The sequence below is a fragment of the Fringilla coelebs genome (assembly GCF_963513975.1).
Source record: "Fringilla coelebs genome assembly, chromosome: 20".
Classification (NCBI taxonomy): Eukaryota; Metazoa; Chordata; class Aves; order Passeriformes; family Fringillidae; genus Fringilla; species Fringilla coelebs.
The window spans coordinates 10,981,377-11,008,046 of record NC_140046.1 but is presented as its reverse complement, the minus strand read 5'-3'; the positions used below and the strand labels follow the sequence as shown (position 1 = coordinate 11,008,046).

General features: G+C 49.5%; 1 protein-coding gene across 1 annotated transcript in view; it reads right to left on the bottom strand.

The window, feature by feature from the left end:
* Positions 1–26,670, bottom strand: part of TSPOAP1 (TSPO associated protein 1) — a gene marked incomplete at its 5' end in the record, with an annotated part of 67,561 nt that overhangs the window by 36,070 nt on the left and 4,821 nt on the right. Inside the window, 10 exons of the mRNA XM_084219305.1 lie at positions 3,722–3,772; positions 4,504–4,608; positions 5,000–5,122; positions 5,824–5,913; positions 6,567–6,650; positions 7,469–7,576; positions 12,034–12,288; positions 15,465–15,641; positions 17,696–17,824; positions 19,406–19,513. Of these exons, the coding sequence (XP_084075431.1) occupies positions 3,722–3,772; positions 4,504–4,608; positions 5,000–5,122; positions 5,824–5,913; positions 6,567–6,650; positions 7,469–7,576; positions 12,034–12,288; positions 15,465–15,641; positions 17,696–17,824; positions 19,406–19,513 (1,230 nt within the window). The remainder of the gene's footprint in view (positions 1–3,721; positions 3,773–4,503; positions 4,609–4,999; positions 5,123–5,823; positions 5,914–6,566; positions 6,651–7,468; positions 7,577–12,033; positions 12,289–15,464; positions 15,642–17,695; positions 17,825–19,405; positions 19,514–26,670) is intronic.

The following is a 26,670-nucleotide window of genomic DNA, read 5'->3' as shown; positions in this document are numbered from 1 at the left end:
TTGCTAGAAGGGAATTCTGCCGTTGTGCAGTCCAAGCTCTTGCTTTAAAAGCAGGGCTGACACCAAAGGAATTAAAGGAACATCCACAACTCCACATCAGTGTGGGTGCAACTTCTACAGGATGTGAGCATACCCCAATAAAGTCCTTTCCTGAGAATTCCCACCACTTTGCTGCTTTTTTGACCAACTTGTGGCTGACTTTTTTTTAAAAAATCCCCTACCTCCAACCCTGCACCTCCTGTGCCAGCAGGGAATTCTGAGCCCACCACTGGGCATGTTAAGTCTCTGCTCTTTCTGCTCCACGTGCCTTAGCACAGCCAACGTCACCTGCATTTTATCTCCCCATTCCTCCTGAGATTTCTGCCAGATTGGAAGGTTTTAAAGAAGTTTTCTTTTAGCTACAAACCCTAGCACTTCTATACCAGCCTTCTTTCCAAACCACCTATGAACAGGCCAGCTAGCACAGCTCCCAAGCTGGAACTTCATTAGTATCACCTCTTCTGGAAAAACTATTATCCACAATCTCTGCTTCCCATCTTCCACTCAATTACAAAGCCAGCAGGACCCGTCTTCTCCATGACACTCATTTGCAATGTTGTCACCACTGCTTTTGGAGTTTGAAGGAAACACTTCACTCTTGGACTGCAAAGACACTTAAATGTGGAGAAGGAACACCGTTGGACAATTCTAAAAATCTGGAAGTGCCAAAAAAAGTAAGCTCCTAATTGTAGTTGGTCAAGAAAGCAAGGCACTTAAAGAGAAACGTAGTTGCTCCATCAAACTCATGGTGGGAGCTCCTTTAATTACACGTATTTCTTGGCAGTAACACTCTTGCAATCTTTTCCAGAGTATAGTTAAAAACAAGAATGCCAGGCAACTGTCAAAGTCAGAACAGAGGGAAAAATGTCCTGTTTGACAGCATTAGAGCAGTACCTGCATGCAATCCAAAGTACTCTGGGAGCAAGAAGAAAAGCAAAAAGAGATATCAAACCACATCAGCAGTTACACTACAACACACTGACGAAGATAATCCAACCCTCAGTCTGAATGAAATTGTTTTCTCACCAAATTACAGTGTCTGCCTTGTTCCATACTGAGATTCCCACCTCATTCCCAGAACTATCTGCTTGCCAAACAAAAGCTAAATCCTACACACCAAACGCTTGAATAAGATAACCAGGCACTTTTTGAGGGCCTCCAAATCCCAGTGTGCTTTGAGATAAATGACAATATACTTAGAGTGGCTGCTAAATTTCAAGCCCCATTTTCCCAGCACATTGCAGCCACTCAAAAATGAATGGAATGGACATTTTGTGCTCAGATCTTTCCCCAGGTCTGAGATCATGGAGTTCTGTAAATCAAAGCACAGCTCAGAGCCTGGCTGTGACAGGCTCTTAAGAGCTGACTGCCTGCTCAGTCCTGCATCCTGCTCCTAGGTCAGGGAAAGCAAGCAAAGTTGAGCTCTGGTCCCCTCATTTCACAACAAAACTGGATTCCTGGAAGGAGGCTGTCTCCTTTTGTATCTATGCAGTGCCAAAGGCAGCTGAAATCTTGTCTCATGTACTTTGGAACCACTGAACTCCCTCATTCCCATTACCTTAACTCTCAAGCTTTTCTTCCTAAGCTGAGAGGGTGCTTCTCTCCATGGCATTTCTGCACACACCCCATTGCACACTCTCCTCAGACCTGTCACTGCCTTATCTCAGAACTACAGAACACATAAGGCTGAAGGAGATCACCTGGAGCACTGGGATCACCTGATCCAAGGCCTTAGCTCAGAGCAGGGTTGGCTGCTGAGAGCTCTGTCCAGTTCTGAACATCTCCAGGAGAAACTCCACTTATGACAATCATGGGACAGAACTCTTCAAACAGGGAAATGGACTACACACATTCTTCACTTCTACCACATCAAAAAGCAATTCAAGCACATGTGAAAATGACAATACATAGCAAAGGCATCTCAAACTCCCTAATTATGCCATACATTGACATTCTGGAATGACTATGATTATAGTTAAGTAATTTAAATTACTGTTGCTCTGCATTAAACTGGCTTTTAATGACAGTTCCTCTTTCTTTGTTCTACTTTATAAAATTCAGGGTCAGGTTGAATCAGACTCTCAGAAACCTGGTTTAGTTGAAGGTGTCCCTGCCTATGGCAGGAGGTAGAACTGGATGAACTTCAAGGTCCCTTCCAACCCAAACCATTCGACGATTCTGTGATCTCTGTACCAGTAACATGAAAGCAAGAATATTTAACTGGTAAGGCCCTTCCAGAAGAACATTACCTTCAAACACAGAACAAGAGGACTGTCTCTTTCTTCCTTTGAACAGGGAGGGAGATGTCTTGTTTAAACCTAAGTAGCTTCTCCAACCCCCCATTGAGTTAGTTGAGAAAACGTGTGGCAAACATAGAATCATCAAATCCCAGAATGGCTTGGACTGGAAGGGACCTTAAAGTTCATCTCACTCTATGGGCAGGGACACTTCTCACTATACCAGGTTGCTCCAATGGCCTTGAAACAGAACCATAGCAACCCTCCCTCCCCCTAAAAGCTGCTCAGAACCCACTTAAACACCAGGTCATGTAGAGCAGCACCTGTACCAGCTGATCCCATCTTTGCAGCCAAATGCAGAGGTCCCCAAAGGGGTGTGGCAAGGGCACAAGACATAATGTCACATCCCCCAGTACTCACCCAACCTACAACATTTCAATCCTGTTCAGCAGGAGCCCAGCACTCTTGGGCTCTACTGGCCAGGCCCCATCCATAGCTGGTGCTATTTGCAATCATGGAGCAATCTCCATCAAGGACACTTCCCACCTGCATCAACAGTCCTGGGCTCCCAAAAGCCACAGAGGTGCCCAGCAGTGGGCACAGGGAGTTCATTCTGACAGCCCTGACTGTTTGTCACCACTGGAGACAGGAGCATGGCCCCAAGAGATCCTACTGTAGGGGGGTACAGCAAGACAACCTGCTCATATCAGATGTTTCAATGCTCAGAAAACCTCTGAGAGAGCAGAAGATGCTCCCCTTGCCACTACAATCAACCCAACCCTCTGTCAGTCACTAAATTGTCACATCAAGCTCAGGGTTTGGCACTGTGTTTTTGCAGCTCCAGGAATCCAATGTTTTCTCCAAGGTCACCCTGACAGACACTGAGCTCATGCCAATCAACCCCAGAGCAGTGCTCAGCACATCTGCCAGGCTACACCAGTACACTGTCAGCCATCAGCCAAAGCACATTCCCTGTGTGCAAGTCAGAGCAAATGGAACAAGGCAGCTACCTCAAGCTTCACCACTCCTTATGCTCAGAGTTTCCTGCTTTTACCTAATAAACTTTTCTTATTTTTCCCTTAGAAAATAAATAGAGCACACATACACAAGAGAAATTTACAATCCCACGGACAGAAGTATTCTCCTTTCACATGATGCTGGAAAATGGAACAGGCAGATCTGAGTTTGATTACTAGATGCACGCCTAAAAGAGTTTTTGGGCATGATCTGAATGAAGTAACCAATCTAATGACTGAGCAGGCTAGGATATAATTCCCCGAACTTTGACCCAAATATTACTTTCACTGCAGCAATCTGTTGCATCCGAGCAAGGCACTACAGCATTTTGCAGAAGAACCAACAAAACCCAGAGCATCCAAACCGATGTTATAAATAAAAAGTACCAAATCTGGAGCCACTAATCCCTCTTGTTTCTTTTGTCTTACCTCTAGAAGCTGTACTGCTCCCTCATGTTCCCTTCTTGCCTCTGCCTGCGCCTAAGGAAAAATAAGGAAGGGAGTAAATCAGAGAGCAGCCAACCTGAGTTCACTTCTACTGTCATCCTATCTTGGTAGTCCATTGCAGACTGGAGTACCGGTCTGGTGCCCCAGGTGCAGCTGAGGGAGCTGGGAAAGGGGCTCAGCCTGAAGGAAAAGAGGCTCAGGGGGACCTTCTGGCTCTGCAAAACTCCCTCACAGGAGGGGACAGCTGAGGGGGGGCAGCTGGGCTCTGCTCCCAAGGGAGCAAGGGACAAGGAGAAATGGCATCAAGCTGTTCCAGGGCAGGGTCAGGTCAAATACTGAGAAAATTCTTCACAGTCCCTGGCACAGACCACCCAGCACACTGGTGAAGTCACCATCCCTGGTGCAGTTTAACAGCTGGGTAGATGTGGCTCTTGGGGACATGAGTCAGTAGCTGCCTTCCAGTGCTGGGGGAGCGGATGGACTCGATCCTGGAGGGCTTTTCCAAACTTAATGATTCCATGATTTTATGATTGAAATCATGTACAGTCTGGAAACATCTCTGGGCTCTGGACACACAGCAGTGAGAGGTCAGAACTGACATTCACAAGCAAAGTCCTTCGCTTTGCTCAGGTACCAGAGTTCACCTGGACTCAGACACTCTTACCCTGTAAACTCACATCTACCTCCCCCATGCACACCTCCCTAGGAAACAAGGTGCAGGAGTCCATTCAGAGAGGAAAACGTCCCTGTCACACACCACACACCTGCTGCAACCGCTGGACCTCCTCCTGCTTCTCCTGCAGGACTAGCAGTGCTTCCTTGTGCTCCACTTCCAGCTGCTGCCTCCGCTCTGCCACATTTCTCATGTGCTGCAGGAGAAGGCACACATAGCTGAGGGGTGACACTACTGAAACCCTGCCCTGTGCTCTACCAATGGCCACAAAGCCAAACCAGGGCCTGTATTTCATGTCATCATTGCACAAAAAAGGAAATTCCCATCACAAGGCAGAGCAACGTTGTCAGAGAAAACCCTCAAATCAGTGATGTCCACCTTATCTCCCACCCAAATCCCCGAAGCAGCCTTTCCAAAGCACCTCTGTCCACTTTGGAAAGCCACGTTCCAGGATCCTGCAGAAGCAGAATTCCCAGTGAAAGCACAGAGTCAAAGAATGGTCAGAAAAAGCAAACAGACAACCTATGCCATTCAAAGGAAGCAGTAGGTATTTTGAAAGTCCTTCAAGCCATGTGGATCCTACTGACCTTCAGCACCTGCTCTAGATTCTCCAGTTTGGTTTGGAGTCCTTGATTCGTCTGAATTACTGAATCCCGTTCCTTAGTCACTAAAACAACCTGCAGTTTCAGGTCAGCATTCTCAGATTCAACCTGAAGAGAAAGGATTTTCAGAGAGCACAAGCAGCCATAGGTGTTCCTTGTAAAAACAACAGAGACCAGTTTATTTCTGTGCTTTCTGCTGGCAACGATGCCAAAATCAGGAACCTCCTCTGCCTCAGGTTTTCACTTAAATATATGAGCATTTGTATCAGACCTCAATGTGTAACAATTTATTTGCACACTGCTTCTCTCTCTAGATTCATCTCCCCTCCCCTTTTGCAAGGAGGAAGAGACTGGGATAGGAACAGGCTACATAGTGAACAGATAAAAAAACAAGCACAAGGTCTATAAGCATTTTTAATCCTACATTGTAGGATGAAACACAGAAAACAGGACAGAAAATTCAGTAGCCTGCTGAAATCATCTTTGCCTCCTTCACTTACAACAAGGAATTTTTGGTTGCAGGATGCACTAGGGCTTGACAACTACCAGCAATGCAAAGACAATCATTTCCACTTACAGCTGTTATTAAATATGTAGGAAGCCTTATTCATGGTGGCAAATTGACACATGGGACTGACAAATTACTTTCTAACTCTTGTGCATTAGATTTGTCCAGAGAAGAAGGTGAGAACAGAAGCCCAGACCAGCACATGACCATTACTGAGCTGGAAACTTAAGAACAGCATGTTCTTCTCAGCAGAGTTTGTCAGAAGCCAGTGCTGCCAACCTGACAAAGATACTGCTTTTACCTGTCCTGCCCACCCAGCCTTCTCATTCAGCTGCAAGTTCTCTTCAGCCAGTCGTGCATTTTCACTCTGCACCTCCTGCAGCTGGATCTCCTGTCCAGAAAGAGCAGGAATTACACCAAGACCCTCTAATTCCCCCAGATTATCCTGCAGAGCAGCTCCATTGCTCCTGCTTCCTGATGGTGCAGGATGCTGGTGGGATGCTGCTCGAAGTCTGGGAAGCAACAGTGAGCGGCACTTGCCAAACAGAACGCAGGGCCAGCCGACGGGGCTGGACCCGGATGACCTTTAAGGTCTCTTCCAACTCAAACCAGTCTTTGATATCTTGAACAAAGCAAAGCAGAAACAGAAGGGAGAAATTCAGATGTTCTGCTACAAGCTCCAAAACTTCCCTGGAATTAAACAGGATTTCAGCCAAGAAAAAGACAGTGGGATGGTGTTATTACCATTTCAATACCTATCTGGAGTGCCTGTGAAAATTGTTAAGTATTTCCCCAAATTAGCAAAGGCCATGGAATTTCATCCAGTGATTTGTGTAGTTGTATTCAGCCCAGAGGTAGCTGAAAGACTAAATAAACAATCCCAACCTTAAGGGCTGGAGCCCCAAATTTGTGAACCTGTTCATATGAACAGAAACACTGGTGATTCCTTATTCAGATGAACTGAAGAGAATCCAAGAGAGGCATACAACAACTTGGCTCCTCTTCTCTCATTATGCTCATAAAGTAGGCAACAAGAACACTTACTAGTTCTTTGCATCTTTTATGCTTTTTCCTCACTTCATGCTCAAGGTTTTCACATTTTTTGCGCTTTTTCTTGAGTTCAACTTCCTGCACAAAACAAGCAGAAGTAGATCAGGAAGCCCACACTCTTACAATGCATATGAAATTCAACCCCAGCCTCTGAGACCCAGTGCTGCATTAGTTATTTTTATTTTCTTATGAAAATCTCTTTGGGACAAAGTTAAACAATGCAGAAACCAAGGGAGATTTTTCTGAAAGTAAGGTAAATCAAAAAAAACCCCAACTATTCCTCTCTTCCATGAGCCTTCTGTCTGGAAAGAATTCTGCTCCCACATGGATGGACTGTTCCTATTTATACAGACCACTAGAGAGAACAAAGTGTGGGCAACAAAACAACAGATTTTCTGTATAAAATTTTCATCTTTAAACACCAGCTGTGCTATTTTCGCTCCTATTCTAATTCCAGTGGCACCTAACAGAGCACAGACATCCTCCTGATCTGCAGCTACTCACTACCCTTCAGATCGACAGGAGCTGCTAAATCTCCCTGTGCAGTGTCTTAATTGCTGGAATAATTCACAAGGGGCACATTCCTCATCCACACTGTCCCCAGTTCAAATAAGTATAAACCAAACACAGCACAGAACCTACTGACATGCTTCCCTCTCATCTGAGTGTGACATATTCCGCTGCCAGCCCAGCACCTGGACCTGCTACCCAGCAACACTCTGCATGCAGATGGCCTGTGTTTTTCTACCAATTCCCCAAGCTTCCCACTTTTGCAGGGCAGCTGCACCTAAAAAGACTTCAATCCCCAAAATCTCTACCTGGACTGCACATATGAAACCCCCAACAAAAATAAGAAAGTGGCACACTCCTTCCCCCAAACCAGGTTCCCAACTCACCAGCTGCTGTATCTGTTTGCTGCTCTCCTGGCTTGTTACTGCATTTTTGGGAGGAAAATTTTCATGTCCTTCAGATGCAGGTCCCAGTGGCTGCACACCTGGTTCCACCTGAAAGCAGAAGAGATGCCGGAGAGCTCAGGGACATCCTGACACTATAGGGCACACCAAGGGAAGAGGGACTTTCCTGGCAGTACCACCCAGGAGAGCAGCACTCCACAGGGAACTCCTGATTTCTGAGCTGCACCACTTGGCATGGAGAAAGCTGAACAGCTCACCAAGGATCTCTGTGCTGGGAATCTCCTGGAGCCTAGTGCCAACCAGCCCAGCTCGACTGAAGCATCTCCGAGAAACAACGGGCTCCGGGAAGCTCTCAGATGCAAGCTCCCATTTGTGCCTCACCTAATGACCCAATGAGAGGCAGCAGCAACACCTTTCATGGCCCTCCCCAAAGCAACACAGGGGGGAGAAGGGAGAACACAGCCCAAAAAGGCAGAAATAAGTGAAGATGTCAGAATCTAAGGGCAGGGAAGAGCAGACAAACACCACCAACAAATGCAGCATCCCACCTCTGCTGGTAGCTGGGAAGGGCTAAAATGGCAGCAGTGCCATGGCTTTTGTGCACCACCAAATCAGATGAAAGGAGACACTTTATACACATTTGTACACAAGTTTCTAACAAAATGCTTTTTCATTTGGGTAGCAGACAAACACACATTAATCCTCTGAATTTTTGCTCTTGGCTGATACTTGACTTGACATTGTCTCCCCAGAATAAGCCCTGACTGCAGGGCAAGGACTGAGACACACAGAAGGAAAAGGGTCTTGATAAGGTTTTAAACATTAACTGTGAAATTATTTTTGATAAACAGATTTTAGGGACAGATCTTTAAGATCATCAAAGCAAACCTGTACTGTGAGGAAGCAGCAGGATTTTATGAATCCATCTCAGCCTTAGCTTTAGCTGACCTCTCCTCAGACATGGGGTTTCTCGTTTCACTCTGAACACCTTCAGTGCTGAGAGATCCATGGGATGAGGTCTGAACTCCCTGTACAGCCAGCCATTAGGGCAGTGTCTAAGTACTATACCTAGGATGTGATTTTTAACTTATTTTTGGCTTGGAAAACATAGGTTTTATCTACATCTATATTCATGGCTCTTATGCTGAAAGCCTGAGAGCTTCAAGAGCTCACACTCAAGCCCAGGCTACCATTTCTTGCTTCAAAAAAAAAACAACAAAAAAAAAGTCTGTAATTGCCTTCCATGTGAACCTTGCTCCCTATCATCCATGGAATAAGGTTCACTGCAGAGTCCAACAGTCTGTGCATCGACCAGCACATGGAAATCTTGGGATCCTCCACCTAACCCATGGAACCTCAAGGGCCCCAGTGCTTGGAAGCTTTCAGGTCTGCTGTGAAACCCATATTTAACTGTGGAATAGCCCTGTGGAAATATTTCTGAGACTTTTTTCCTTTTCAATCACCTTCTCATACTAAATACCAAACTGGTATTTCAGAGAATACCAGAATAACTGGATTTGAAAAGGACCTCCAAGCCCATCCACTACAAGCTGTGGCCAATCCCTACCTTGTCCCCAGCCCAGAGCACTGAGTTATGTCCACCCCTTCCTTGAACTTCTCCGAGGACAGGGACTCCAAGCCTCCCCAGAAAGGCTTACCAAGGCCTGAGGACCCCTTCCAGGAAGAAATACCTGCTGAAATTCCACCCTGAGGCTCCCCTGGCCGAGCCTGAGGCTGTTCCCTCCCCTCCTGTCCCTGTTCCCTTGGGAGCAGAGCCTGACCTCACCAGCTGTCCCCTCCTGGCAGGAGCTGTGCAGAGCCAGAAGGTCCCTCCTGAGACTCCTTTTCTCCAGGCTGAGCCGCTTCCCAGCTCCCTCAGCTGCTCCCAGGGCTCCAGCCCAGGATGCTCCATATTACAAGTTCAGCCAAGGGACTGGCAACAGCCTCCTCCCTTCACCAGTGCTGTCAGATTTAGCCTTGCTGACTTATTTGTCAGCCAGAAAATCTTCTGGCAGTGAGGACAGGCTCTCCTGAGTCAGAGAAACAAAGCACATGCACGAGAAAAGCCATCTTGTCTGACAAAACCTGCAGGATCAGGTGGAACTCAAGGTATGGAAGGGTCATTCAAGGAAGGTAAGGGCAGGGCAGAGGGAAAAAACCATCTGTGCATCCCTCTTCACCACAGCCGAATTTGGGGGGGGCAGGAAATGGGGGCTGAAATATCAAACTATGAAGAATAAGGCTGAGAACCTCTCTGAAACTGAACTGTGTATAAGAACTGTGAAAGCTAAGAAAATAAAGAGCAACAATAAAGATTATGTAGCATTCACCCCAGGGTTTAAAACCCCATTTGGCATGAACTGAATCAGTCCATGCAGGAAGTCACTTCTCCAACACTGCCTTAACACAAAACACCTGGAAGATGGCAAATGCCATGCTTAAAGAGTTTTCCAGAGTTTCAAGCATATTCCAGTAGACATCTGTAGAAAGACAGATGAGTACATTTGGCACCATTTCTGGGCAAACTGATAGAAACTGCATAAAACTTAAATACTTTAAACAATCCAAACAAACTTACATCGTGGCAGGGAGAAACATATTCACGATGTATAAAGAGTTTTAAGATGTCAGTAAGTAAGTGGGTGAGGGAGACCCAGTAGGAACCTGCTTGGGCGCTCAGAAGACATTCAGCCGCAGTCCTTTAACAGGTGCCTGCAGACACTCAGCCATCACAGGGTGAGGGGAGGGTTTTCTCTTGGCTAAATATTCCATAAAAATAAGCGGGTGGAATATGAGGAAGCAGGAACTGTGCTCTGCAAGCACTGATGCAGCAGAGACACTGATGAGGGCCCTATGACACTGAGTGATTACAGAGACTAATGATGGTTTAATAAAGAGTGCTTAGACAAAAAGGTAAAGAGATCTTCTGGGAAAGGGAGAGAAAACTTCATTATGCTGTCATATAAATCAATGCCACAGCGTCCAGGATGCTGCCGCACACTGCTTCCCCAACACAAAACTGACAGAGAAAACACACAAAGGAGGGAGACAAAGATGATGAACACTGAATAATGGAAGAGGTTGGAAAAAACCAACCTAAAAAAAAAAAAAAAAAACAACACAAAACCACCAACAAAACAAAAACCCACAAAAACGGATGAAGGAGAGGGATTTATAAACCCAGGAGTGACTTGGAGGAGACGGACAAGGAATGAATATTCAATGCATCTGCTGGAAGAGCCGGGGGGCAATAAACGAGAGCAGCTGGCGGGAAGGTGGGGGGAAGATGCATAGCCCAATCTCCCACCGGGGGATGTGGGGTTTAATCATACTGAAAACACGGGTAGAAACCGGCAGAGCCGCTGGGAGCCACATCCTCCGGAGCCCGGGCTCGGACACCCTGACCCGCCTCCCCGAGGGCTGCGGGGCACCCGCGGCCCGGCCCGTAGAGGGCCCGGCCCGACACGGCCGCGCTCGGCGAGGCCGCTCCCCGGCGGGGCCTCGGAGCCGCCCGGCGCAGCCCGGCCTTACCTGGCGGCGGCGAAGCCCCGTCCGAGGCCCCGCGGCACCCCGGGCCCAGCGCAGCCCCACCGGCGCCCGGCCCGGCCTTACCTGGCGGCTGCGCGGCCGCGGCGGGGGCGGCGCCCTCAGGCGGCCCCGGATCTGCCGGGCTGAACCACTGCGGGCGGAGGGGTTGGCGGGGCCCGGCGGCTCCGAGCGCGGCGGCACCGGCGGAGGCCCTGTGCTGTGGTGACACCCCCTGGAGCTGCCTCCGATGCTGGACCGAGGCCAGAGGAGGCTCCGGAACTGCTCCCAGGGCTGGAGCCCCTCGGCTCTGGAGCCAGGCTGGGAGAGCTGAGGGTGCTCACCTGGAGAAGGCTCTGGGAGAGCTCTGAGCCGCTTCCAGGGCCTAAAGGAGCTCCAGTAGAGCTGGAGAAGGACTGGGGACAAAGGATGTAGAGATAGGACACAGAGAATGGCTTCCCACTGCCAGAGGGCAGGGATGGATGGGATACTGGGAATTAGGAATTCCCGCTTGGGAGGGTTGGGAGGCCCTAGCACATTTTGTTGCCCAGAGAAGCTGTGGCTGCCCCATCCCAGAAAGCGTCCAAGGCCAGGTTGGACAGGGCTTGGAGCCACTTGGGATAGTGGAAGGTGTCCCTGCCCATGGCAGGGAGTGGAATGAGATGTGCTTTTAAGATCCCTCCAATCCAAACCGTTACATGATTCTATAAATAAGAAACATTACCTGCTTTCCTAGGCTGAAAAACACAGCATGGGAGCCCTGTGCTAGGGAAAACAAGCAGGACTGAGCTCCTGGCACGGCTCAGCGTCCCTGTGCTGGTGTGGGCTGTCAGCAGCATCCGCATCCCTCCTCACCCTGAGACTTGGCGCTGGAATGTGTCCCTATGGAAACCAGCACTGCACGTATTTGCAGTGGATGTGAACCACAGCCCTCACCTTCTCCAAATGAAGTTCCCTAAGAACAGCAATTAACTGAGTAATTAAATAGCCAAACTTTCTGATCGCTGACCCACTTGTCTCACCTCCCTGCGAGCTCTCCCTCCCAGCACTGGGTCTCCCAAGGCCTCCTTTGGTTGAGGTGCACCTTTGAGGCAGGAATTGGTTGGTCCTGGACATGCAGCAGCACTGGGCATGGCACTGCCTGAGCTCATTTTGGAGGAACGCAGACACTCCTTGAAATTCTTGAGCGCGATCTGCCTCTGGAGCCGCAGCACCTCTCGCTGGGATTCCCGCAGCAGGCGGTCGAACTCGATGACGTTCAGGCAGCGAGGGTCATCCTGTGGGAAACCAACCATGGCACCATGGCACTGACAAGCTCCAAAAGGTCGGACATCTCACATTTAACACACAAACTCTGAAAGAGGAGAGGCTGGGAAAACCCAGGTAGTGTGACACACACGCATGGCTGATTCCTGGGTCTCCAAAGCCACAAAACTTGCTTTACATCCTTTATGCAAAAACATTATTCCTTGTGAGGATGAAACCCGGCCTGCAATGCTCCTGCAACTCTCCCAGCATGATGTGCAGGGCTTTTCCAAGCATGGGCCATCTCAGCACATGCCAGTAGAGAGCGTGGCAGGACAATGTCATTTCACAGCCCAGCCAAACCAGAGTTCTCACTGCTTTCTTTACTCCTCGGTGTGGGTGCTGGCAAGCACTGGGCTTTGATAGGTTGCAGGAATGAAGAACATCTGGAATTTGGTCAGTTCTTTCTCAGGATAATATTTGGTTTCCTAACATTCTTGATTTCTCTCCTCTCAAGACAGTATGTGTGATGGACACCCATCTATAGCACAAGGGGTCACTCCTATCCACACACGACTCAAACACAGCAACTTTTGAAGGAAACCAGCAAAATCTGACTCTTACAAAACTGGGGAGAATATGTTACCAGCTTGTTTGATTCTTCAAAGGTTTCCAGATTTCAGGAAGCTGAAGAAACATGTACCTGCATGTCCATATGTACAAAATCAGGTTATGAAAAGGGTCTTTAAAAATCTGCTGCTGGAGGAGACATTGTTCATTCCCCTGGAAAGCTCCTAAGCCAGAGAATTCAAGACATAGCTGATATCCAGAAAAAATTTAATCTCCTTCCCCGTTTACTTCTTCTTTGCCCTAAAATAGTGTATGCTTTATAAATACAATTTGTGGAGAGAACCATGGTTACTCTCACGCTGCAAGGGGGAAACTGAGGCAGCATTAATGGGAACTGATTATAGATTCAAGAAGTGAGCAGCTGGGCCTCCTCTCTGCCACCTCCACATTCAGGCTATCAGGGTAGTAGTTCTTTAAACAAAGTTGGCTGGGGCTGTGTATAAAATCTCCCCTCCCCCACCACAAAAAGGCAGCTATCCCAACAGACAGCCTCTGAAGCCTGGGGGAATAAGGGAGTAGAAAAAAGCTGAGTCCTCCCCTCAGTTTCTATTATACCAATCCCCTGCATCTGTTCCTCCCAGTCCTCTACTTCCAAGAATCCATGCTGCAAGAAATTGCAGCCTGGATTTAGCTGGAGCTGGGGTTTGTTTGGAAGCAGATCACTGGAGTATGATCTCAGGAAATTATTTTATTCCATCCTAAGAGCCCCTGCTTTGCAAAACAAGGCCAATGCATTTGCAGCCCAGGGTGCAGGTTGTGAGCTCTGCTACTGCCAGGGAACTGAGTGTATCTGTTTCATAGCTACTGAAAAATTTCTACTGATTTAAATAGTCAAGATTAAAATTGATTTGGTTACAAACTCTTGAGTGTGTACATCATATCTCTGCATAAAACACCCTTCATTGGCATAATGCATTTTGCATGCTGCAGACAGATTAGGGGAATTTGGAATTTTAAATAGCTGGAAATTAAAATTTAATGAGCAGTTTGCTTGGAAGAGAAATGGGAAAAACAAGATCAGACAGAATGATCTATATTGCTCTCTTTTCTGTGGACTCCCTGCTCAGGCATCAATGTCCTGGTTGCTGGTGCCATAGACAGAGTCACCAGGGACAGGGTGTTCACCCAGGTCAGCCTAGGAAGGCAGTGACTGAATTTGTCAGCCCTGGGAGTTGCACCCATGTGCTTTTCCTTGGCCGGGAATGAATCTTGCTCACCCACTTCTGTCACATTCCTTTGCAATCTGTCACACCTGTCCCTAGCAGGTTCAGGTTGCCCAGCACACTCTGCTAGGAAAATCAGAGTGCTTTGGAGAGGGTCTGTTCCCCTTTCTGTGGGGGCCTGAAATCAAAGGAAATGTGAGGGAAACTTCTTGCTGACACTGTAGAGCACAGAAAGACCTGGATAGGTTTAATGCCAGGAAATATCAATAGGGCAGCTCTGTGCAAACACCCAATACACCCCATTGTTCTAATCCCAAATAGATCTATATTAGGGAAAGACTGAAAATCCACCTTCAAATCTGTAGTGAAACTAAACATATGGGGAGCTCAGGGACAAAAATAAAGCTATTTTCAGTGAGGAAGTGTTTGTCACCTAAATACCACTTAAGTAGGACAGGTAGAAGTGCAAGTGTTCAGCTCATCTGCGGGCAGGGAGGTAGGGTGTCACTTGACTACATTTGCATTAGCAAAACAAGGGGAAACCAGCATAGGCCCAAGTGTTACTGAGATCCTTTGGAGATTTGAACTGACCTAAACTGCAAGCATCCAGTCTGGGAATCAAAGATGCAACTTAGATGCCCAGAACAGGTTGCTTTAGTCACCTTGAGTGGGAACCATCTCACCCAGCCCCAGCTGGCAGAGGCTCCTTTCAGAACCACCACAGAGAAGAGCTTTGCAGGAGCAACACATCTGACTAGTCCTAGATCTTGGGATGAGCTGAATTACCACTTTATCCCACCATTTATATTGGCACGGCCTGTGCTGGTACTGAGGGGAATGCAGATCACCAGCCCAGGAGCAGACACCAGCACTGTGGATGGTTTCATGAACACCCAGCCCAGCCTGGTGATTTGTAGCCATCATAATAAACCTGCCAGGTGGCACTGAGTTATCCCCAGTCTCATGGTGGCTGTGACTCCTCAGAAAGCTGCAGCTCAAAGCTTGGGATCTAGACTGGTTTTTGGTAATATGCTTTTCAAAGAAATACTTCAAAAGGAAGCCCTGCTTCTACAGCTTGCTTGCAGTTCAGCCCTTTGAAAAGTCACCCTGTGCCTGTGGCTTCTTGGGGGTTTCCAGGGAAGGAGTTTTAGTGACTGCTGGAAATGGCAGCTCAGATCCATGAACTGATCGAGGGACAAGCACGGTGTCCCCCAGCGCACTCTTCTGGAGAGATATGGACAGCCTGTGCCACACACTCCCCCAAGTGTCCCCACTCAGCTCACACATCAAATCCCCTCCCGTTTTCAGCTTCCACTTGAGACTAATTCCCTCCCATCACTTCCCAGAGCCTGGTTTCCATCACCGCTGTTGTGCTTGTCCCCAGCCCCAGAGTTATGTCCCACAAAGTGTCTCACCTTCCCTGCCAGGAGTTTAGCCTGCAGTTCCCGGCATTCCTGCTGCAGAGCTTCAATCTGCTTGTCTTTTGCCAGGAGAGCACTGGCTTGCTCTGTCAGGTCCTTGGCACGCTGGCGGGCAAATGCTTTTTTGCACAGTTCCAGGCTGGAGCCCTTCAGAGGCATCGGAGCAGTTACCTACACCAGAGAGCAGTGAGGTGTGTTCGTGTGTGATAACCACCACCTCATCACCCCTTGGTGTTCAACAACCACCACCCCATCACCCTTTGGTGTTCCTTAACCACCACCCCATCACCCAGCACAGGGAGCACTGTCAAAAAATGCAGCCTGGCCCCATAGGACAGACAGATAGAGAAGCAGGACCGACCTATGGAAAAGTAGAAAAGGAAAGGCTGGATGGAAAAGTGGCTCAAAGAATAGGTGGGAAGGACAAGGTACTCAATAGGTACAGCCAGCACAGGGCTGCAGGCAGGGCAGAAGTGGGTAGGGGAAGGAGAGAAAACCAGGATGAGGTAAAAAAGACAAGAGAAGACAGCAGAGAGGAGGGGAGAATGGTAGGAAAGATGAGCATGGGCTCAAGGGTAGAGATGGCCAAACCAGGAAGAGAAACAGAGATTCCATGGGTTTCTAGTAGGAATGAGCTTCTGCATGGGTGGGCAGAAGATAGAGGCAAAGGCAGAGGCTAAGGAGAGACCATCCAGGGCCAGTGCAGCCAGGGAGGACTGGGAGAAAAGCAGGACTGGAGGAAAAGTAGTTTAGGTTCACATGCTCCCTGAGAGGGAGGAAAACATAAGATGGGGATGGCAGTGTGTTTAGGGGCAGTGGGGCAGGCAGGGACAGGCAGATGGCTGAGTATAGGCTCTGCCCAGGCAGGAGCTGAGGCTGCCCGGTGCAGAGTTCCTGGGATGTCCCCATCCCTGGAGTTTGCTCTCCCACTGGGTATCAGCACCACAGACTTCGATGAAGGGGCAGCTCAAACCCTCTGTTCATCCCAGCCCTGTGGGCAGTGAGGATACATCCAGTCCCTGGGTTTATCCAACTCTGCCTCTCTCTGCCCAGCTATTTTCATCTGCACAAAGCCTGACAATCTGGGAAGGGATCCTCTGGTGCCAGACCAGGCACACAGAATCCTCTGTGCAAAGTTTTCTTCCCCAGGTCCTTCCAAGCATCTCATATATGTGCAGAAGCTGTGTGACCATGGCTCCACAGGACCTGGGTAGCGAGCACAGGAGGGACCTAGTGCCAAATCAACCCCAGCTCCTCAGGGCCCCTTCTCTGGTTGTACCTCCAGCCCACTCTCCAAAAGGTGCAGCCACCCCAGCACTTGCTGCTGTCAGGACACATGGGCCAGCACAGGAGCCCAGCAGTCAGTTCTCCAGGACTTGCACAGGCCCTAAACTGTCCTCACCCCAAACATTCACTGGGGAAACAAATAAAACAGTATTTGTATAGGTGCTGGAGGATCTGCACAGTATGTCAAATGGTTTCTCTCAACATAGTATATGACAAGTCCATCTGTTGCCCTGCAAGTACCAAAACCCTGTGACAGACAAGTGACACAGTGCCTGGGGACAGAGAGGGCAGCAGTGCCAGGAAATCCCCCTACCTTTTCTCCAGCACAGCTTTCACTTCCTCCTTTCTACCCTAAATAGCTTGAATTCCCCATCACAATCCCTGCTTTCCTTCAGGAAGGTGTGGCCAAGATCCCATACCCTACAGCCACCTCCCACTGCTGCTGCGCCATGTCACACACTCCAGGGTTCACAACAAGCTGCTGTTGGGTTGGAAAAGGCAGAAGCCCTGTGGCTTGCACAGCATTTCCAGTGAGGTGTGGATGGGACAGAGCTGCCTCTCACCCCTTCCTGTTTTGCTTCACCGCACTCCTTTTCTTATACAAATCCTTCCTGTTTCTTTTTGTTGAAGTCAGATGAATTATTTTCATGACTTGCCCAAAGAAAGCTGAGTTAATTACTTTAAACTATGATCTTACAATAAGAAAACAAGCAGGAAGAAATTCCTCAAACCAGCCCCCAAGAGGACTAGAGAAGCTGGCAATAGCTGGGGTTGGTGATTCTTGCTCTGCTATGACGTGCAAAGCATGTTTGCTGTAGGTTTAAGAAAAAGGCAAAGGAAAGGCCTTTCTAGCTCAATGGAAGCAGAAAACCAAAGATCCTGGTGGTGAGATGCTCTCCCAGCCCAGCTGCCCAGCCACGGCAGGGCCCAGCACCCACCACTTTGAGGTTTGCCTCCTGCAGCTTCCGGGCCCTCTCCTCCAGGCGCTTGGCGATCACTGCCAGCTCTGCATTCTTCCTCTTCAGGTGCTTCACCTTCTCCTCTGTCTGGGGGAAGCAGCTCCTGCGCTGGAGAGCAGAAGGAGAAGTTGGAGGTGAAGCCTTTGCTCAGGAGCCAACATCTCGGCCTCTGGCCTACAGAGGGCACAGAGGCCTTTTCCTGGCCAGGGCTTGGCCTGTTCTCCTGGAACTATCCCAGCCATTGAACACCAATCTCTGTTGCCTCTCCAGTCCATGAAAACTGTGTTTTCCTGGTATTTTTGTTCATGTAACCTCTTGGTCCCCATAAGATGCCCTTCATCCCACCCCAGACCATCCCACATGGTCCCTCTCCATCCACATGCCTGTTGCAGGCTCTGCTAGGATTCAACATGTCTCCAGCATCAGGGTATCCTGGCTGCCCACCCTTTCGGCTTTCTCTTCCAGAGTCTTCCCAGTTTATTTCCCCAGGATTACAGGACTCAACACATCCCTGAGGATTTGTACTGCACCATCACAGCAAGCTTATCTGTGTCCTTATTGTCTTGACACCAAAGCATGAGCAGGAAAAGGCGACAAAGGACTTTATGATATTTGCAAAGCAAATTTCCCTTTTCTTCCTATTGATTCTCTTTACTCTTAATCCCCTTTTATTTGTTATCTGTCTGTTCCAATAAGCTGCCTCTTGCCAATGGCTCCTTCTCCCAAGGTCGAACCTAGATGTGTTATGCTGTCTTTTCACATCAGCAGAAATGTCAGGTTGACTGATCCTCACGATTATTTCCCTCCCTGCCCCTGTAAGAGTGCACCATGAGTGCAAGGGCTGGAAGGCTGAGGCTGATTTTTGAGAGTCAAAAATCACTAAAATCCAGATGATTGATAAGGGGTAACTCCTCGGGGTGCAGGTCATGCTGAATTTATGCTTTTAGTGTAAGAAAATTATATAAAATATGCATTTTGAATGGGGTGATAGGAATCTGAAATGCTGAGCAATCAAATTTGCCCAGCATGGCTGGGCTGTACCCCCACACTGCAGAACTGGTAAGGGGTGATACTCTCCAGGGAGTATGCAGGAGGGGAGTATCCCCTCTTTCCTGAGAGTCCTGGCTATCCCACCTGGGGAGTCAGGGATGAGGGAGGGGGCAGAAGGCAGATGGCCCAGGCTGTGGCAGCCTGGCTCGGCTTTGGGGTGGAGCTGGGGAGGATCTTGGTGCTGGGCTCTCATGGGAGCAGGAGGCAGTTCTGCACTGTCACCCACAGCCAAGGCTGTGAATCAGTGTTTCTGCTTTTCCAGTTAAAGAGGAAACAAGAGCGACTTCCCCTCCCCTGCCCAGCCCTGCTCAGCACTGCAGGGAAGGGTCCAGCTTCAGCTAATGGCTGCAGCATGAAGGCACGCAGAGGACTCATAGCACCAGACCACCTTTGTCCTCTGGCCCTGTCTAGATTATCCTGTGAGCTCAAGAAGCATTTGGACAATAGTCCTGCACATGGTGTGACTCGTGGGGATGGTCTGTGCAGGGCCAGGAGCTGGACTCGATGATTCTTGTGGGTGCCTTCCCACTCAGTATGTTCTGTGATTCTGTGATCTCTTAGAGTTGGCAGCAGACAGCAGCTCTCTGTGTCCAGGACTCCCTCCCCACACAGCATCCCATGGCAGCAACTCCTGCTCACCAGCAAGCTGTTCTCCTCGGCCAGGCTGGAGCAGCGGTGCCGCAGGTCCTCCAGTGCACTCAGGAGCTTTGTGTTCTGGCTCACCAGGAAGCTGTAGTCAGCCCCACTCTGCAAAACAGTATGGAGAGGCAAGGCAGGGCTTCACCTGCCTGAGGCACGTCCTGCAGGGCAACAGGGCTTCACCTGCCTGGGGCAGGGACTGCGGGTCCTGCAGGACCACAGGCATTCAGCAGGGGCAGTGGCAGAGGGGCCGCAGCCTCACAGCAGCCCCAGCCCTGTGGTGAGCCTGTCCTGGCTGTGCCAGTGGCTGGCAGGGTCAGGGTGCTGGTGGCAAAGGGTGGGATGTGGGGGCTGATTTTAAGAGGAGGCAGGGTGCTGCATGTCCACTGGGGGAGAACTGGCCTTGAGGCCACTCTCAGGGTGACAGCTGCCATCTCCATAGCTTTAAGAATTCTTTCAGCTTCTACTCAAGAAAAAAGCCCAGACCCTTCTGTTGTCCGGAGCCATGGCCCCATCCAAACTGGCTCAGGTGAAACACAGGCAGAGCCAACAAGACCCAGGCAGGCAGAATACAAGCCCTGGCACCCCAGGCATGTGTGCTTCTCCCCATGGCTAAAGGACACAGTGGCCTCCAGTACCACATGGCTTTGGAGGCAACCAGACTTCCTCGCCCTCTTCCCCACACCAGCACTCGTGTTTGGCCCAGCAGCCAGACTCCAGATCATCCTCTCGTGTCAGCCTTGGCTCCAAAAGAAGGTGACGTGCAAAATTCTTTGCAAACACCACTTTCATTTTGCCACCTCAAAAGCAGCAGCAGCAGCAGCAGCAGCTCTGCCAGGACCTGTATATAGAATTTTGTGGTTGCTGCTTCCTGCCCAGAGCAGCTCGCCGCAGGCTCTCTACCGGAACCAGCTCCCAGCAAAGATTTCTGGGCATAAGCAAAGCTCGTAGCTGAGCTGCTGCTTCACAGCTGCCATATGGCAGTACCTTAGGAAGGTCTAGCAGGTTTTCCCAGCAACCAGGCAGGTCTTGAGAGACCCACTTCAAGAGCCCAACAACTCTCCGCTGAATGGCCATGACCTTCTCAGTGTGCACAGCTCTGCCCTGCAGTTTTCCAGCCAAAGCTACTGGGGAAACATATCTCACTCCCAAAGGAATGCTGCCCAAGCTTTCTGGGTAGCAAGAGCTCAGACAGGAGTTCAGCTCTAGGAGGTCTGAGACTGGCTAAAACTCATTACACTTTGGAACAATTCTGGTTTCTCCATCGTGTCCATTGTAGAGATAGGGCAGGAGACCAGTGCCACAAAGTCTCTTCCCACTGAATTCCCCAGCGTGGTGCCATGTTCATGGCTCTCCCAACCTCTCACACCTGTGTGGAAATGCCTTGACAAAGCAGGGAGGGAAAACACAGCTGAAGGAGGCTGAAAACAGCAACTAAAAAAACAAACAACAACAACAACAACAAAACAAAAACAACAACAACAACAACAACAACAACAAACCCACCCACCCAGAAAATGACACCCAGCCCTTCCCATCAGCCTCATGTGGTGTCCCCAGTCCCATCAACCCCTTGAGACACCAGGATATGACATGCCACAAGCTGACAGACTTTTGACAGAGTGGTTTGTAGACACCCACCCTCCCCACAGATATCTCAGGGCTTGTGAAATGCCCCATAGAAGGAGACTACTGCTACCACACCTTGCAAAGCAAGAATACATCTCCCTCTATTTTTCTTCCCTCCTAGGCACTCCAGGCCACTGTTCCTGGGGACATCACACTGCAGCACCTGAGCTCCCTCTCCCACTCTCCAACAACTTTGGGCCACTTCCAGGGATGGTTAGGCCCAGGAACAAAGGAAATCCCTGAACCCAGCATTGCAGGGATGCCAGGAAGTTCCCCTGGGAGCCATGTTCAACAGCTCTGTACCCAGTACCAGCTCCTGCAGCATTAGTCTTATCCCTGTAGCTTTACAGGTACAGTGAGGTGTCCCAGAGACCACTTCCCTCATCACCAGCTCCAGGAACAACAAAGCACTTTCTCGGCCTGGAAATCCACATAGGGAACACTACAGGTGACAAAGAGGGGCCAGGTTCATGAAGAGAGGGGGCCTACAAGCATCTCCTGTCCTCTGCATGGCAGCACCTCAGGCTGATCCCCTGCTGCCACCCCCAGAGCCAAGCAGGCAGCCCTGCAATGAAGTCAAAATGCATTATTTCCATCTCCTTGCCACTGCCAAGAGGTCTCAAAATTCTTGCCTGTGGTTGCCCTGAGACAGGGCGAGCACCATGAGCCAGCAGCCTCTGTGCTAGGATGGGAGCAGGAGAGCTTTTGAGGAGGAGCTGATGTGCTCCTGCCTCCCCCACCAGCCAGCCAGGACTTCTGACATCAGCAGCATGGGGTTTCAGTAGTGGACAATCAGCACCTCCAGCACAGCATGGGGATATTTTGGGGACCTACATTGAAATTTCTGCATTTGAAACCCCATTTCTGTAACCATAAACCATTTCATTAGAGCAAGATGCAAAGGCTCATAACCCCTCACCCCCACCATGCCAGGCTGTCCCCAGCTCAGCCCAGGTTTCTTGTCATGACTCCAGAGCCCATGACATGGCAAAGGCTGGCATGTCCCTTCCCATTCTGTGGATGTGGCAGCCTCCCCAGGCAAAGTGCCATGGAGCAGGGGAGTGTGCTCCAGGCTGGGGCCAGGCATGGGGCCAAGTGTCCCCTGTGCCAGCACGTCCCTCTGCGGCCGCAGCTCCTTGGGGCTTTGCCCAGAGAGGCACAAGGGACAGCAGCAGCGAGAAGACGTGGAGGCAGGAGATCCTTGCCGTGCCAGGATCTTGTCTGTCCCACACCGGGACCTCATTGCTACAAAAGCTTTGCCAAACCTTCCTGTTGGCTCTGAGCCAGTGCTGGCTGCATCAGCTGAGCCCTCCTCCAAGACCACAGAGAGCCTGGAACCGAAGGGCTGTCTAGACGTCATCCCACGCTCATTAAACATTCATTTCCTATAATGAAATGGCTTTTAATTTATCAACCGCTCTGCAGTTCCTTAAGGATCCTGCACTGCACGGCGCAGCCTCGCTGCTGCCTGCACTCAGGGCTCCCATGGTGCTTTTCATGGGGACCTGGAAGAAATCGTTAGGTAGGAGAGACACAGAGGCTCTCCCCAAAGTGACTCATCCAGATGAAGACATACAGAAGTGTCAGCAGGAGCTGGAATCCAAATGCATTCCTTGGTCAAGGAGGTCTTCTGTGAGCAGAGGCAGAGCTGACACCATGGGGCAGCAGAGAGGGTCTCCGGGCAGCCACATTTCCCGGATTAGAAGCATCCTTGGCCACTAAAAAATTAACCTAAAAATTAACACAAGTGACATGGTCTTTTGCCACAGGGAAAGTTTCTAAAATGAGAGGAAGGCAGGAGCAGAACAGCAGGGATGCTGAGGGAGGAGAGCAGCAGGCATGTGGCTTTGAAGCCTCTGTTTCATCTGTCATCTCTTTTGGCAGGTAGAGCCCAAAGTTTCTCCAAGGTGCATAGAAAACAGCAAAGAAAGAGAAGCCTCAGCATGGCAGCTGCCAGAAAACTGCTGCTTTTTCACCTGAAAGCTTCAAATGCACCGGAGAGCTGCAGCGGCTTTTGCAGAGAGAGGTGCCCAGCCAGGCTGTTAAATGGGTCATGCAGGAAAAATCCCTCTGGAGCACCCAGCATTCAGCACAGTCCTTAAAATCCTGCAGAAAACTTGTAGGAGGCCATCGGGGGACAGTAAATCAGCCAGGCACTGCCTGCGGCCGTGCTCTGCAATGCGGCTGGGGCTGTGCCGGCACCGCAGCACGGCCTGGCACCCACGGGCCCGGGGCTCCCCCAGCCAGCCCCGGGGAACAGCCAAAGTCTAAACCCGGCCTTGCTTTGAAATCCCTTCTGAAAGCCAGACAGGGAGAAGGAATTTACCAGGTGGCCCCATGAACAGGAGGTCTCAGGTAGCCTTTGGAAACAGGCAGGCACACAGCTGATTTGAAAACATACCTAATTTGAGGGTGTAGAAACCACACACAATTTAAAGGTGTATAAACCAATGACAATCTGAAGATGTCCTGATTTCTTCATCTGTAGCTGATCCAGGGTCCAGTTCCTGGGTTTGCTTTGCAGGAGCCATCTCTGAATACAACCCCCCTCTGCAGACACCTTGCAGAGTGACCCAGGTGAAGCTATCCCAGCTCTCCTGATGTCTTGGATATATCAACCACCGCTCCTTCATTTGAAATCATTGTCCCCAAGCCTCCACCATGCCAAAGGCCTTTAGTTGTGCATTCCACCTGACTTTAGTAATTAGTTCCCTTAACTTCTCAATCCTCTTCACTTGGAAATGTAGCTTGTCATTGCCAATCTATTTTCTTCTCTTCCAGACAGTTTCAAGGGAATCAGGCGCCTCACAGGACAAAATTATTTTCCATAGGCTGCTCTTTTGCAGTGCCCTCACTGCATGTCAAAAGCAAGACAAAAATAGCCTCACCTCCTGTTGGGTCAGTGAACAGAGTCAGCCCAAGTGCTGCCGGCACAGCGAGCAGCCAGCACATCCCCACCCAGAGAACAGGGACAGAGCTGCCAAAGTATGGGAGAAGAGACATGCCTGGGATGAAGCTTGATTGTCCTGCTACTCCTCTGACAGGCAGTGTGTCCCACTGTGCTTGTCCTGCTCCCTTCCTGCATTTTACACCGTTCCTGGTTTCAGACACAAACATCTCTGTTGTGCCTTTGCCTTTAGGGCACTTCCCCACAGCCCTGTGTGCTGCCAACTCCCCTTTCCATCAGTCAGCATTTTCTCCTGCTGCCCATCCCTCTTCCAGCCTACTACTTGCCCTTTTTTATGTGATTTCCTCATTTATCTGATTTTTATCACCCCATGTAACAAATTCATGGAAGAAAAAATCCATCCAAGGCTATTAACTTCAAAAATCCTGCCTCCAGCATGAGGAGTGCTGGAGCCATGAATTGGAAGATATTGAGGAAGATATTCAGGGGAGCAGTCACTATACATTTGCTGTTTCTCTGCATTTCCCCAGGCATCCTCTCCTGCACACCCTCTGACCACTGCCAGCTCTTCATATGCTCCTGACTGGGTGTTTAAAATGAGATGCAGCTAAAACTGGAGTCTTGCAAAACCAGGTTCTCTCTATCTTAAAACCCTCTGTGGAAGCACTATTATGAATCCCAGGAACACAAACAGAGCTATTCCAGGAGAAGAATAATCAGCTCAATAGCCCTGATGGACCTGGCTCACTGTCCTTTGATGAGCTCAGCTTCTCCAGCCTCCCAACCAGGGAGAAATTAATGTTCCTGCAAAACTGAGACAGGGAGGAATGTGAGTGGAAAATAAACTCCCAAGGCAGAGGATCAGCTCTCCAAAATCCAAGGCTGCAGCTGGGTCAGGGTGCAATGCGACACAATTCCTCACATTTGACAGCCAATCCAAAAGACATGAGGATTTGCAAGGAGATGAGAGAAAATGACACTGAAATACCTCATGGCTGCTGGGAAGGTGGTTCTGAAATGCCCCTGAGGTGCTGCACATTCTTCATCCTTCACCATCAGACAGAAAATAGGGCAGGGAATTGTGAGGAATGGAGGGTTTGGAGAAGCCATGGGCAACTCTGGCAAGGGACAGGTGCTGCTCAGGGTGCAGGTTCTCATCTGGTTAGACAATGCTGGTGTCACCAGTTCTTTTGTGTGGCCAGTTTGCTCCTGGCCCTGCTCCCCAGTGGGCTATGGAGACGTGGCCCTGCTTCCAGATGGCCACGACCCGCCTGAAGCAAAGGCAGGACAAGGTCTGTGTGGCCCTGGACGGGCTTTCCCCAGCTGTGACCCAGCTCCCTCCGTGTTAAGCACAGAGTGTTTCGCAATCCCAGGTTGTGTGCAGCCACACACTGCAGCTGATCTATCAGATAACCTGCAGCAGCACAAGGTTGTGCAACACTCCTCAAGTACAGGAACATCACCCTCCTACTCTTGGGCCACTGTGTGACCCCTGGCCACCCCTGTGTCCCCTGCAGGGTCTTTGCCCCCTACACACCTTGTAAGAAAGATATCTGCATTCTGTAAGGTGAAAAAAAAGGTACAAAGCCTGTTCTCCCAACCACCCTTTGAACACTGGTGTACAAGTATCTCCCTTGTCTCTAACCAGCTTCCAGAAAGATTTGGCCGAGCTCCAATCTTGGTAAAGCAGGACTGTGCTCATCCCCACTGCACTCAGGGGACGTTGCTGTTTCACTGCCCACCTGGGGAATGTGTGGAAGACAGGCTGTGCACCAGAAAACCTGGTTAGGCTGTAACATTCTGAAGCCAAGACAGACAAGCTGTCTTTTTCCCCCACTGCAGAATTTTCTGGGTGCTGCTGAATAAATCATTGAATCTACAGAGAAGTAGCTCATGCAACACTATTTCCACCATATTAAAAAAATGCAAAATGTAGAAGATGTGGGAAGCAATGTGTGAAAAACTTCAGTGCAAACACAGAAAGACTTCACAACCTCTGCTGCTGTGTACTCATGCACATTTCAAATTATTTGAGGTAAAACATGGATACTGGCTTACTATAAGACATTTCTGGAGTTTTTTGTTGCTTAGCTCTAAGCAGAGGTCAGTCTGCAGCTCCCAGAATGGCAGGCTCAGGCCCAGACCACCCTGAGGCCTTTGTGGAGCATCTGGACTCTTCTTGGATGCCATGGGTCAGATAATTATATTTTGTGAACAGGCAAAATACCCTAAAAACCCCTGGTGAAGAATGATAAATTTTTTTTCTTTCCAAGTTTGGTATTTGATGGCTGGAGTAGGGATGATTGTTTTCTGATATCTCATCTTTCCTGTAACAGAAACTCTAATCCAGAGAAACACTCCCAAGAAAGGCATGAGACTTCTGCCTTCACCCTGGGAAGCCACTGAGCTGCAGCTCAGTAAATCCCCTGCCCATACAGAAGAGCCACAGCCCTCTAAGGGGATCATGGCTTGCAAAGTCAACACTAACTCTCCTCACCACAGAGCCTCTGCAGCAACATCCCAATCACAGGTGTGCTTTGATTAAGTGGAAATACTTGATTCCTCAACATATTCAGCTCTGAAGAGGCATATTTGCTCTTCCACCTCACAGAGTACATCAGGGAGCTGAGGGGCAGATTTGGTATGTACAAGTCAGTTTTTGCCCAGAAATCTGCACTGCAGTTTCTCACCCACTTCTTCCTGTTTTCCAAATCACTGGCAGCTTCCC